The sequence below is a fragment of the Thunnus albacares genome, chromosome 3, assembly GCF_914725855.1.
Source record: "Thunnus albacares chromosome 3, fThuAlb1.1, whole genome shotgun sequence".
Lineage (NCBI taxonomy): Eukaryota > Metazoa > Chordata > Actinopteri > Scombriformes > Scombridae > Thunnus > Thunnus albacares.
The window spans coordinates 30,933,671-30,948,336 of NC_058108.1; the positions used below are offsets into that span (position 1 = coordinate 30,933,671).

Genomic DNA, 14,666 nt, shown 5'->3' on the forward strand with positions numbered 1-14,666 from the left:
ACACACACACACACACAAAGGCATAAACACATACTGTACATGTCCAAAAGACACCTGAATGAAAGACCCGTGTGTGTGTGTGATTGTTGTAAATGTCATTCTAACAATGGGCATTGATATGAAACTATTACAGCCTCCATTCTTCTGGAAAGGCTTGATGCAATATTTTGGAACCTGGCTGCAGGAATTTGCTCCCGTTGGCCCCTGATGTTGAGTGATAAAGCCTGGCTCGCAATCAGCGTTCCCAAAGGTGCTGGATGAGGTCGAGGTCAGTTAACTTCTTCCACATCAAACTGGCAAAACTCTTTATTGGCTTGGCTACGGGCACTCAGGCATTGTCATGTTCAAACAGGAAAGAGCCTGTTAACACAAAGTCAGAAGCGGTTTAAAATATCTCTGCTGCATTAAAGGCCTTGAAAACTATTTTTTTTTACCCTAATCAGCTTCTTCCTATGAGTGACGGGATGCTGCGTGAACACACTGTTTTCAGTCAAAGGTAGAGCAGTTTTCTCTGTGCTCCTCTCAGTTAGAAAAAAAGGTGATGTCATGTACATCTGTGCACCGATGAGGGTTTATCAGAATCTAATGTGGGTTGTTTAGTTACTGTCCATTAAATCTGATCAAACCACATCCACACGGGCCTGATAAAGCAGATAAACTTCAGTCGAAATCCTTTAAAAAACTGACCGAGGATGTTGTTTTCTAACTTTGATAGAATACCGATTACTCACTGTAAGAGTAATTAGGCTACATTACTTTACTTCTGATACTCAGCTGCCAGCTTCGTCAAAGTCGCCTTTAAACAACTCAAAATCGTGGAACACTAAACTGTGAAAAACACTCCTAGACCACAACAGCATAAAAATGGGTTGGAAGGTGTGTCCAAATACTTTCGGCCATATAGAGTAGCCTCACACACACACACACAAAAAAAGAGAGAGAGATCCCTTCCCTCCAGTTTCTGATGGCATTTGAAACGCAGCCAAGCGTCGGCCCTGTCTGTCTGCGCGCCTGACTTTTTTTTTTTTTTTTTTTTGCGCACGTCGTATGTGTCATTGCGTCCATCTGTCTCTGCAGCGCTACTCTGACTTTCATCTTTTTTGATCTGCAGTGTCACAACATATGGACTCCCGGACCAGACTCGTCCCACACCCGCCCCGCAGCCAACAATCTGCCCTGGAACACATTCAGACGTGTTATGAGCCCTGACTTACCAACATATGCTCTCGCACACCTCTCCTGTTTTGCTGTCATGCATACCAGACGCATTCATCAGTTCGAAATGTGAAATGGAGGAGGAGTTTCCCGCTCATCATTATAAATTTTCCATTATTTCATTTCGACACTGCTTCGAAACTGCTGCTTGATTTGATGCCTTTTTTTTTTTTTTTTTTTTTTTTGCTGAACTGAAGCACAGTTCAATGTGTGATAGAGCAAATTATACACCAGTGCTTTTCTGTACAGAACTGGACCCGATTGATTTACTCATTAAAAAGAGCCATAAACAATAAGAGGCTTCTAGCTCTCAGTGGGAGAATACAACATTTTGAGGCTTGTTGTTAAATTACCAACACTTCTTAATGCTTTAAATGGTCTGTTTACTCAAATAAAATTAAACTTTTCTGAGGCTCCCGAGTTCATTCTCGACTGTGGAAACATCAGCTGAGAAAAAAACACCACAAGGTCTATTTAGCACCTGTTCTGATCTCTCAGACGCGTGGGGGTTAAAATTTCCCCCTTTTCTCTGAACTCTTCAAGAACTCGAGGTACTTCTCTGCCATGTTAAAAGCTGAAAATAACATTTTTACTCAGCTCTAGAGATTTGTATCTATCTATGCAGATACTTGTGGTTTTATTTGCCCTCTCTGATTTCTGCCTCCGCTCCAACAGTAACAGTAACAGAATGGAATTTTGTTTGTGGTGCTCAAAGCGTTGCAACTTGAAACTTGTATGACAAAAATTGAACAGCTTCTCCCTGTTACTACGCATAATCAGCAGAACACCCAGTCGACAGCTTTCAGACTTGACTATTTCCTGGGTAGAAGGGAGTTCAAATGAGAGAGCTGTAAACACATTCACCTCCATTACCAGAAAGGAATTTTTAGGTTTTTGGATATTGCAAAATCTGGACAGATGAAACCAAAACTATTTGAATGGCTGGATACTGTGGAATTACAAGGAAGTGGAAAAATATGTCTCTTTTTTGTGTAATTTGGGTGACCTACCCTTGAATACCATTTGTAGGTTATCAGGAATCGGTCTAATACGAACAAATCTAACCCTGACGTCCAACTGAGCACAGAAAAGTAGGTTGAAGACTTGCACTTATGGGGCGATGCTTGTGTTTAGTAGGGCCGACCGCTTTCCAATCAGTGGTGACACATCGCTGCAGCTGTCAGAGTTAATGTGATCGCTCAGCTCGGGGAATGTGAATGCTTTCCGTTGCTTAAGTGAAGAGAATAACAACATTTTTATTGCCAACAAACGGCAGCAGTGTTCTGTTTCTGCGGCTTGATGGAAGGCGTGTGCTGGTTTCCATTTCGAAATCCCATTTTACAGAACTTAATTTCTTTGATTTGATTTGAAGTATGATTTACAGTAGTGGTAGCGATGTTACATTAATGAGGACTGTTCTTCAGAGCTATAAACATCAGACGTTTTGAGATGACGGGTTGAAATCAAGGGAAAAAAAGTAGTCTTTAACGTAGCAGCATGCTACATTAGCACTTTTTCATAAAGAGTTTGGTCATTTAAAGAAACTCTACCAAAAGTACCAGTCTTTTTCCACACTTTCCAGACACTGAAACCCTGCAGACAGAAAGAAAAAGGAACGACAACAAAGTCAAAAAGGGACCCTAGTAAAATGACCCTCTATTCTCTGCACCCCCACACCCTCCTCCTTGATTTCCTGCCTGCCTGCCGCTAATGTTTCTTGGAAAAGATCAATCGGTGGAAGCCACAGAGCTGGCGGGGGGCCAGAGCCGTGAAGGCATGTAAGCCCCTGTAGACAAGCAGCCAGTCAGCCGCTTTGCAAGCACAACAACAGATGGGTGGTGATGGCGGCGGTGGGGCAACACAGCCCTGCGGACACACATCTGTATGGGATACGCGCACACACGTGCTGAACGCTGCAAACATGTGTTGATGGTTAGTGTGTGTGGTGAGAAGAGGGCCGGACCAGTACTGGTGTTTTTGAAAGCTGATACTGATTATTTCAGACTGACAGTGATTTTTTGTGATGACATTCTTCAAAGTTGTCTTTAGGATACATAAGAGGGGCAATCCACTGATTTTACACCAAATATCAGTTCACTAGTTATGATTAGTTCTACCTAGCCTTTAAAAACAATTGTGTCTCTGAAGTAGAGGACTACACTGGGATTAAATCATGCTGGAGAGGATGGTTTTAACTCTGCTGTGGGCGGACAAAAAATAAACTGCGGGTCTCAGGATTTAGCTAGCGCTAACCAGAAGGATGAAGTCAACAAATGAAGTTGAAAAGAAGATCAAAGCAGGTCACTATGATACAAAAGCAAAGCAAGGCAAGTCTGACATTTGGACAAATTTCTCAGTTGTTAAAGACAAAGGTGGAAATAAACAAATGTGCAAAAGTATTGATCTACAACAGGCACAAATCTGGCACCTCTGGGCTGAGGTGACATATCTGCTCTGTTCTCCTGGTTCAAAGTAAGTTCTCCTTCAAAGATAAAGCACTTCTTCCTGCACATATTAAACAAGATACTATCGATATGTGTTGATAAAATAATAAGTAAAAAAAATAAATGCAATGTGATTTTACCCTAGATTAGGTGTACTTATTGCACTAGAATAACTGTAATTATTGCACTAGAATGAACTAGAACGTAATCTCGCTATGTTGTTATCAACAGGTATGAATCTCTTTATTAATACTACACAGTAAAATAATGTGTTTTCCCTGCTGGATGGAAGAATACACAAAATCCATGGAGCTCTATTGTGTGGGTGTGAATGGAGCGGACACACACATTGCGGAAAGAGGTGGTAATGGTCAGAAATCAAGCAAGAGAGGCCGGGAGAGGGATTAAGAAAACAGTCCCGTGCAGGGTTCTACTCTGGAGGATTTGCTTTGTCAAGTCTGGGAAAAAAAACTCCCAGATGATGTCATAGTGATGCCATCAGGGTTGGAGACTTCAAATTCAAAACAGAAAGCCTGCGTTATAAGGCGGTGACATAAGACTTTGTAAGATGTGAACATTTCATCAGATAGGAAGGGCCCTAATGAAAAGATGCTACCAAGCTGCATTATGGGAAATGTAGGATCCAGTGTTTTAAACTGAACATCTAAATATTAGGATATCTCAGCCTCTGATGCACCAATCCAATTTTTATCACTGTTTTAAGCCCCTTTAAGCTTTTAGGTAGATAAATTACATGCAAAAACATTTCTACTCAACTAAATTGATACTTTAGGCAAAGAAAATATGTTGTGTGGTTTATAAACTATTTAAACCAGAGAGGAACTGACTGATACCCAACAGTTACCAAACAAAAGACACTAGTCTGTTGGATACAGGCCTGCAGTAATATGCCAAAGTATACAGCAGCAAAGCTCCACATACGGAACAATGTCAATATGTCTTTCTCTGACAGCGCTTACATCCTCACTTTAAACCACAAACATTAACCTTTCAAATGGGTCCCAGTTTATCTCCTATTGCTAATATCAATAACTGTAAGGAAATACAGACGGCGCAGAGCTGTTTCCTAGCAACGCAAGTCCAAACCCCCCCCCCCCCCATCTGCAGTTGTATCACTGCGTCTCATTTACAGTTTTGCATTTTACACTTAATTTATTCCCTCAGTTCCAATCACCTGAAGCGAGCAGCCATGTTTATTGCAGATTAGTTGTTGGTGGAGAGAGAAGACAACCTGATCAAACTAATAGTCAGAGCTTGTATCTTCGGTTGATGTTTGTAAAAATGTTGAAAATGCTGCGAATAAGCTATAACACCCTCAAGGTCAGGCTGTGTTGTGGTTACTGGCTGCAGCTCTTTTCTATCCCATATGTTATTATTTTGTCGACTTTATGATTGTCACGATTGGACGTGACAAAAGTGGCAGCAGGCGTTGAGCCAGAGCAGCGATTAGACAGACTGTCCGCTGACGCAAATGTCACAGGTTTTGTTTAAGCGTTTATAACAGGCCACAATCTGCTGAAGTGTCCTTGAGCAAGATGCACTCCCTCCCTCCTCTCCACCTACCCCCACAATTTGGATAACACTTTGAATCCATTACACGCCCATTCAGGCGGCACAAACACCGTTCAAATCTTTCAACATCACAGCCTCGTTTCCACTTTAACTGTCACTAGTTTATAGATTTCCTTTTACAGGGATGATGAGCTGCTCCCTTCATTTGGACGCTTTTCATTTCATCGCCGCGATGACTTTCTCTCATCAAAGTGAAAAATCAAAGCTGTTCGGTCAAGCTTATTACCTCCCTCCTCTCCCCCGTGTCATAATCACGCTTCATCCAATAAGACTGTCACTGGGAACGGCGGCGGAAGGATTATTTCTCAAATGTCTCTCTTTTGGATTTGAGTCTCCATTCATCATGGCTTGGCTTTGTTTGCAACAGGACACTCTCTCTCTCTCTCTCTCTCTCTCTCTCTCTCTTTGCTCGGTCCAAAAAAAAAAAAAAAAAAAAAAATCACATTCATGTTTTATTCCTGGCTTATGATAAATAAATAAAAAACGTGTTTATGCTATCTACCTTTTCTGTTCCTCATGCAAATCATCTACTTTCTGTGATGAGTCAGTCAAATCAATGCAGAACACAAACAAATTGGAGGGTGTGTGCTGGTTAATTGTGTACACAGCATGTATCTGTTACTATTCTCAGCTCTGCAGTGCTGTGACATTTATTGAAAGCAACAGAGCGATGAAAGATTTTGCATTTTTTACTGTTTTATAAGCGTGCGTTTGCCGAATGGGATCGATAGCAGTTTTAGGATTTCTCAAATCATCTCCCCGCCGCACTCCCTCACCTCTTATTCTACTGGGCCGCTATCTCGTTGATGACCTCGGGCAGTTAGGGATCTCAGGAATTCATCAAGAGGATCGTTGCTATGGTGATAACAGGGCAACAGGCCGAGCGAAGTAACCCTGGCTTCCTTTTCAGCCAGGCCAGACACCCTTATCTAGCATGACTCACTCTTGTCTTTCACACACAAATGATATTAAAAGTGCACAGCATACTTACAGATATCCAAACAAGTGCACGCACAGTTCACCAGATGTGCAGCCTGATGGCAGCACACTCAGAGTTGGGAGTTAACTCTGGTTAAACGCCTCTTGGCAAGAGCTTAAATACAAACACACACCCCAACCCACAATGGGATTGAACTGACACCCCTGCGGTCACATTTCTGAGATGATGTTAAGCCATAAAGCGCAAACGTCTTGTTTTTGCATGTTTGTTTGCATCTAAAAGATCCACTCTGTTAAATTCCCAGGACTCAAGTTACCTAATTTCCTTTCAAACCTATCATCAGCCTCAATCATTGTGAGGAAACACCCTTAGTTTCCTCACTTTGATAAGGCAGAAAATCTAATTTGGTAACAAAAAAGCTTCGGTATTGTTGTAGATTCTTGTGTCGTCTAATGTCAAATCCTATTTAAAGCTTGTTTCTCTCCGCAGCCCCTCTGGGGTTGGATGGGAGGTTTGGCTCTCAACACCAACACCAAACCCCGAACAGCTGCCACCGCAGACCACGCTGCCATCGAGGCAGCAGCACAGACCCAACACAACTGTCAGCAGCTAATCTGCTTTTCCCACCAGGAGCTCACAGCCATGAAGGGCCTGAGTGGTGGTGGACATCGGGACGGAAATGTTTAACCGGTTTTGCTAAATCACTGTTCATCCGCTGATCCAATAAATGGACCGAGGCTTTTTATATCTAACCCGGAGCATTTTTTTTAGATTTCAATATATGCCTTAGGGTTTTACTGTGGCTGGTAATATTGTACAAAGGAATATATGATAAGTGAGGAGGTTAGGATTCAAAGTCTTACTCAGGACAGTTGAATCTAAAATCAGAAAAAGTATGAGGTGAAGCTGAGCTGGAAATCAAGGCCTTCTATATTGAGATGATAATTAAGGCTACAATATGGAACGTTTGCCTTCTCCTTCCCAAAACTTGTTATTCTTTTTGAGGAGCTGTTCACCTGGAAACAGCTTCTATCCTGAAGCTCAGGTATCTGTAAAACCCAGACAGGCGTTGAAGAAGCAGATGCTGGATGCAGTCGATCTGCAATTAAAAGAAAAATCAATGCCTTTTCTGATCGGTACTTGTCTGCTGCATGTTTAGCTTCCTTAGCTGCGTCCTAGCATTGTAAATATTGCTGCTATCATTTCCTCGTCCTTGACAAGAGCGCTAGCAACCTGCTACCCTCAGCCCACATCATGCACACCCGCAGGGAAAAATATGCGTGCCAAATCTTCCACAATGTCACCGGAGTTCAGCCAAACAAACAATGTTTTTGGGGGGTGGGGCAAAAGGCAAAAGACAAAAATGAGCACTCATGCCTAAATGTTCAGATGACAGTGATCTGTGGGCAGAGGGAAGGCATCGCCATGGTAATGGCTGCCCTGTCCTATAGGGACACGGGGAGAGAAATGAGGCACAGAGAAGATAAATACACCATTTACCCCATTATTGAAATTGGGTGTTTTTGTGAGGATTAAAAGGAAATAGACGCACACCCAAAATGGAGTGTGTGTGTGGGCGGGAGTGGGAGAGTTAGACAAAGAGTTGGAGACACTTCAGAATGTTTGACAGAGAGGGAAATGTGTAGAGAAAGAGAGAATAATAACGGAGTCGAGGAGAGGAAAAAATACGCTTTGTTAATGAGGATTAAGAGGAAACAAGTACCAAAGACAGAAAAAGACACTTAGCAGCGTAAAAAAGAGAAAGAAAGAAGACAGGAGAAAGACAGAAACGCTTCCAAGAGTAAGTGGGCGATTGACAGCTGAGAAGAAAGAGGAATATTTAACCCGTGGGACCTACAGTCAGCGTTGACCTCGTCTGAACGCTGCAGCTCCTCGCCTGATGTGAACCCACCCACTCATCTTAACAACACCCATCCCGTCTCCTCTTTCACATACTTTTGTTTCCAAGGAAACAAAGTCATCTCAGCTGTTGGATAGACAGAGAGATGACTGATGAGCGATCTCTCCCCAACTGGTCTCCATTGTTCTCATTGGACAAACAATAACGGCGAGTTAACGTCCGTCTCTGATGCCATTGACAGGACATGATTTATTCAGAGCTGTCTGTAAGCTCTGGGACACACACACACACACGTTCACACATGCAGTTTCTGCACACTCATCCCTGCAACTCTCGTGCGTCAGCAGACGCTGTGGGGAAGGGAGCGTCGAGAGAGCCTCCTTTTTTCTTTTTTTCTCCTTTTCATCACCGCTCTCTTCCTCCCTCATTATCCTCCTTTCTTTCCTGCCTTCTGTCTCGTTCGTGCTGTTTTCCCATCTCGCTGTCTCTCTTCACATTCCTTCCGTTGTGCTCCCTCACCCCCCCCCCCCCCGATGTTTCTTTCTGGCCTTCTGTTTCCTCTCGCTGATCTTGTCCCCCTTTCACAGCCCAACACTCCACTTCAATATGCTGCAAAGACAGGCCACACACACACATACGCGCACACACACAAACACAAACACACAGACATAAAAAGGTCTAAGGTGCGTGTGGGATGAGTGTGAGTACATGAATGAGCTGAAACATCTCCGCTGAGTCGTTCCTTTTAATTTCGTGGTGGGTACTCCAGCGGGGTTTAAATAGGATTTAGAATTTTCCACTGACACCCAAGAAAAGCGTAATATATGAATGTGTGTTGTGGCTGCATTTCAGGAAAGAGGTCACCAAATATGACAGGAAGACATTTGATGGTGGAGGGGTGGATCAGGAACATCAGCCGGTTCGTAAACTTTAGTAAACACAGACAGAAACAAAAAAAAAAAAACGAAACAATCCTTCATTTCCAAGTTTTCTCATCCCCACAGGTTTCACACGCCTGCGAAATATCCCTCGCTTTGCTTCGAAGCGGCTGCCCTCTCTCGGATGGCATGTCGAATCGGGTCGGGTGAAGAAAAGGGAGGACAGGGGCGGGCTGACGAATGGAGAGATAGCTTGGCACCTCCCCCAAAAAGGGAGGAATGAGGAAATCAATGACTTTGTTTATCCAGTGGTTGTGTCCTCTCAACGCGCTCTCCGTAAATCCATGGTGGATGTGATTCAGTGTTCCCTTTGAACCCCAAAAGAATGATTTTTAAGAGATTTTAAATCCCTGCAACATCAGTGCTGCCTGGTGGAGATACATTTAGTATCGCTCCAATGAGAGATGTAGTTCGTCAGTACCATACTGCCCCCCCAAAACTCTGCTGAGGCCTCACTTGGGCCTTGTTAGTTAGTTCACGTATTTAATCCCCACTGTACTCTTAGCCGTCACTTTGTCTGGACACTTTGCTATAAGGGTTCTCCAGGAGGTAGTGGTACCTGTTGAAGTGCTCCAGCATGTACTTGGGGGCGTACATGTGCTCTTTGGGGTCCACAGGGGGATATTCCTGCAAGGAGCCATCGAACCAGCCCCCCGTCCGGATCAGATCGCGGATGTAGTTGAGGTCTCGCTTGTCCTCGTAGTCGCCCCAGCGTGGGAAGTCTCCGTTCTGCGCTGACACCAGCTTCAAGTAGATTCCCTCTGGCGTGAAACACCAGGAGCAGTGCCAGCCAGCGAAGTGGAAGGGGCTTCCCACCGACCACTGCACCAGGATGTGGCCCGTGTCGTTCTCGTACTTGCGGAAACCCGGCATGGTGTAGTATTCGCGACGGCGCAGTTTGATACCGTCACCATCGTAGACATCGCGGAGCATCCCCACCGTGCAGCCCGATACCACCTCGAGAGAGCCAAACTGCTTCCAGAAAAATCCATACAGTGACTGGATATGGAGAGATACAGTAACAGAAGAAATTTAATTATAAACAGCACATAATGCAGTTCATTAGTTGTTGTCCACATAATCTTAATGGATTTGTAGACAAGTGATTCAAATGGAGATCAACTTCATGCATCACACACCCATCTGCAGTTCGACTGACCACACATTCGTATTCATAAACACAAACAAGCTAACATATCGCTGCTACCTTGCGCATGTGGATGGCGAAGGGCTCTGTCCAGCCATCAAACAACTTGAGGAATAGGAGGCCCTCATGTGCTGGGATTTCATCAGCGTCGTTGATAACGAAGACGTCGTCTGACCTGATGCCTACCACCCTGGACATGCCGTTGCGTGTCAGGAAGGTACGCAAGTAGTCATCAGCGATCCAGCCGTCCTGCCGACCGCCGTCTGGGAAGTGGTCGAGGAACACGTACAGGATCTTGTGACGTATGTAGTCATATGTACCATTAAGGAGGAGCTGCAGGAAACTGAGGAGGAGATTGCAGACGTTATAAATGTTGTTTCGTTGATTCTTTAATTGAAGTGCAAAGAGGTCATGTTATATAGGATTGTTATAAAGACCATAACAGTGGTTTTGCAGGTTTTTGCTGATTTACTACAAATCACCTTACATTGTAGCTGAACCTCATAAAAACACTGCTGTTGTGTTTTAGATTTATAGATGCATTTTTCCTACCATTAGTTGGAAAAATGGTTCCTACCATTTGGACTGAAAATCAATTAGCAATGAATGAGCATCAAGTCTGCATTATTTTTGTCATAAAAGACAAAAATGTGAAGTACACAATGAAGACCAACAGGTGATAAAGGTCCATGTTTGATAAATGATGCCTTTTAGTAGAGAAAATCCGCTGTCAGTACAGCAAACTCACTGGAAGAACAAGTCAATTAACCTGTTGATATGCATAGCGAAAGACACTGTTCACTGAATGTAGCCACTTTCATGCAGTGTCACATCCCATGATTGAACACACCAATCTCTCCCTCCAAGGCCGCGTGTAGAGTCAATCATGTCGCTCTTGTCATAATCTGCTGTAAAATTGCTCCCAAGGCATTTCATGTTGTTGCCAAAGGAACTTCACTGTAATTGTTATTCAGCACACTGATACTCAAGAAGCACGAAGGTTGGCTGCAAACAAAGACTGTAAGATGCAAACAGCAATGCAATGCACCATCAAAGTATCACAATTTGGCCAAAATTTGCAATAGTTAGGATTTTGTGTGTTTGAATTCTACACTGATGAATATTACGAAAACCAGAGCATAAATTAGGTGTCTCCAGTGTACAGTAGGACCTCGACTGAACTCTTTTATCTATATTAAGACATGAGTATGACATGACCCTAGTTTTATAAAATATATACTACTCTCATGACTGGACTGCAATAAAAGTCCTTTACCTTTTTTAAATCCATCTTAAAGTTTGCTGAGCATGCGTGCCATTTTACAATGCAATGCTCAGGCACAAAGAGTCATCTACTGTTGGCTACAAAGCAGCTCAGTTGAGGATTACACATTTTGCTTAAATGCACATTGACCTCAAGGGCATGGCTCTTCATATCTCCACATGGTAATCCAGAAGACAGTGTCTCACCTCAGAGTCCGTTTCTCTCCATAGGCAGTAAAGTTGGATTCACAAACGAGGAACAGATCAACGGCTTGGGAGAGCTCATGAAAGCGTACGTGCAGCAGGTCAAACTCGTGGTTAACATTGATGGCGTTGATCACCCTCCTCGGAGTCTCTCTTGGCGTCAGCCGCTCCTTGGTGGGCAGATTAGAGTGGTACACCATGGTGGGAACTCCACAGTAAGGTCCGTGCCATCCCGGCCGACACACACACTTGACTAGCCGCTTCCCGTTGCCCCTAGCCCTCGCCTTGGCCTTTGGAGGGATGGAGGGCTGCTGCTGGACCTCCAGAGGTTTCCGTTGCCCAACAGCCCCTGCCCGACCACCTTCCCCAGCTCCATTGGCCGCAGCTCCCCCTGATTTCCCAGAGTACTCCTTTGGGGTCGCCACCTCCGTCCCCTGCCTGAAACAGAGGGCTCCAGCTTTGGTTCGGACAAAGTAAGGTGTTTTGTCATCTTGAAGCTGGTGAGTGCGGGTGTGGAGGTCTCCCATGGATTCTATAAAGTCTCGTACTTGATCCTTGACCACCCGGTGCTCTTTTCCCACTAATGGGACCTCTGGGAGGTCTGGTCCAGCAGGTTGGGCTGGATGGCTGGGGTTCCGTGGTTTCAGGTGGTCAGGAGGTTCAGCTCTCTCCTGAAAAGGAAGATGAAGAACAGAAAAGAGGGCAAAGGCAACTTTCATTTAAAAGAAATACCCAACATCTGTACATCTCATTGTCATTAATTTAACAAATTGCACACAAAGAATCAGCTTGAAGTTTAGGTCGATAAGAAGTGCACACCTGAGAGATATTGATACAAAAGGAGGGATGTGGTGACAATTTTGAAACCTAATTACATCTGAATGAATATACATGATAAAACATAATATTATTATATAAAATGTAATAATGTAACAGAAGTTTACATGAAGCTTGCAAACAATTTGAAAGATGAGTGAATGATGATAGCACACAATGAATGACACACTTCAAGTTTCTGACTTATACCAGTTTTGCCCATTTTTAAAACTTAAGGAGATCTGAAGTTGGTGGTTTGTCAGGTCGTACCCCAACTACTTTTCTCTGTGGATTTTTTCGCTCAATAACAACGTCACAATACTTCTTCCTTTGCTCCAGAGGGACCAAACTAATAATTACTGCAGCCGCTAGAAGGCTTTGTCACATGAATGTAAACATATGCTTTTTTTGGACATTTGTTTAGACATCTAAAGCTATTGTTTATCGTGGGAGGACAGTCTCAGAGAAACATGTGTGCACAATTCTTGAAATGTATGAAGAACACAGGTTTATTTGAACAGCAAAGACAGTCAATAGCTAAAGGCCGTCAGGTCAGCTATTTAAAATACACTGCTTCTCAACATTGGAGCTTTGAGAAGCTGGTGAGGACATTTGTTATACTTTATCTTTGAAAGAGCCACAACTACATATGTGTTCACCTCATTGTGGAGCATTGACAGGTTACTAGGCAACCTTGTCAGTGACATTAAACAAACTAAAATGGGAGTGAATGAAATGAGGGCAGTTAATGTTTACATAAAATCAATAATGCGTGAGGTAATATACCTCAAGAGGGTTAAGAAAATATCTCACCTCAAAGGGAACACCATTGTTAATTTCTATTCCTTACTTACATTATCTCCTTTAATTTGAAAATGTGTACTGTATGAAACTATATTGTTGTTGTTTTTACACATTTTATTTCATCAAAACTAATGTGAAGGTTGATATCAGCCTCCTGTATTAGGTTAATGCTAATGCAATCCAAATATTACCTAATGCTGCTTGTTCACATTTAAATTTTGAGGCTGATACCAACACGTAATGACATATCTGCTTCTTGTCATTTATCAGATGACACACAGTATAAACAGATAAGATATATCTGCAATAAGCTAATATTGGCCTTTTTATCATGACAGCGATCATTCATAAAAAACGCATCTACAAAACAAGACATCTGTCATTTTTTGCAGGCTGTGTGTCTTGGACCAAAATCTTAGTCAACGCGGATATTACTAAAGTCGGTCTCAACAAACACTGAACATTTTGAGAAAGGTGGCAGGGTTGTTGTATTGCACTGTATTACACTGTACAGATGTTTCTATTTTTCTGATCACTCTGAGTATATAGAGTGATAGTAAATGTTTAATCATCTTACCTCATTTGGAGCGTCTCCCCGCTGGTTCTCCTCTGGTTTCTCCCAAGGGTGAGGAGGCGCTGGCTCCTCCCTGAGCCTCATCTCCAGCCCTGCGCTCCCAATAATTCCGGCACCACCAACCACAACACCCCCAATCCCCAAATCCATCCCTCCGCCCCCTCCTCCTCCTCCTCCTCCCGCAGCACCCGCCACACCTCTAGCTTTGGTGTCCGATGGGCGGAGAACAGGTAGGGGAGGTGCCTCTTCAGGGGAGGCGGGGCTGAGCGGGGTCGCGGCCGCACCCTTCTCCCTCCAGAAGAAGCCGGTGACCATGATGAAGGACTTGATGTTGGGGTACGGGGCTGAGAGCTCACGCAGCAGGGAGACGTAGTGGAGGGCCTTGTAGTAGTGGAGGAAGGAGATGACACACAGGCCCACCGTGCACAGCAAGAACACCCTGTGCCGCCGCATTTTCATCCTGGAAAGAGAAGGAGGGAGGGGGCGGGTGGGGAAGGAGAGAAATGAAGAAACATGAGTCCGACTAATAACATCAAAAAACAATTTCCGTTTCCAAATAATCTCTTTATTCCTATCTGTACTATTTACCTCTGTGGGTGAAACACAATTAACTTAAGAGTAATTTCCTCAAGGGTTGTTAGAAAAAAGACACACAAAAAAAAAAATCAATCACCACCCTTTGGATTTGGTAAAAGCACAGTCCAACTAACAGAAGGAAGGTGATAGCCTCAAGCGCTAACCAATTAGATAAAAAATGTTCACTATTTCTCCACTCAGACTGATGTTTTCTCCTCTGGTTACAGGAAAGTAGCTAAACTGGGGTAAAAAAACTTGTTGAAATGAAAAGCAGGCTGGAATTATGAAACT

The 14,666-nt window shown here is 43.5% G+C and overlaps 1 protein-coding gene across 2 annotated transcripts in view; it reads right to left on the reverse strand.

Moving 5' to 3' along the window:
- mgat3b (beta-1,4-mannosyl-glycoprotein 4-beta-N-acetylglucosaminyltransferase b) overlaps positions 1 to 14,666 on the reverse strand; it is a 78,328-nt gene that overhangs the window by 3,223 nt on the left and 60,439 nt on the right. For both annotated transcript variants that reach the window (XM_044339420.1, XM_044339410.1), the window contains exons 2-5: positions 13,803 to 14,259; positions 11,609 to 12,276; positions 10,199 to 10,481; positions 1 to 9,990 (exon numbers count right to left, since the gene is read on the reverse strand). The exon at positions 1 to 9,990 is cut by the window's left edge and continues 3,223 nt beyond it. In XM_044339420.1, coding sequence (XP_044195355.1) covers positions 9,493 to 9,990; positions 10,199 to 10,481; positions 11,609 to 12,276; positions 13,803 to 14,258 — 1,905 coding nt within the window. In that variant the 5' untranslated portion in view covers position 14,259 and the 3' untranslated portion in view covers positions 1 to 9,492. The remainder of the gene's footprint in view (positions 9,991 to 10,198; positions 10,482 to 11,608; positions 12,277 to 13,802; positions 14,260 to 14,666) is intronic.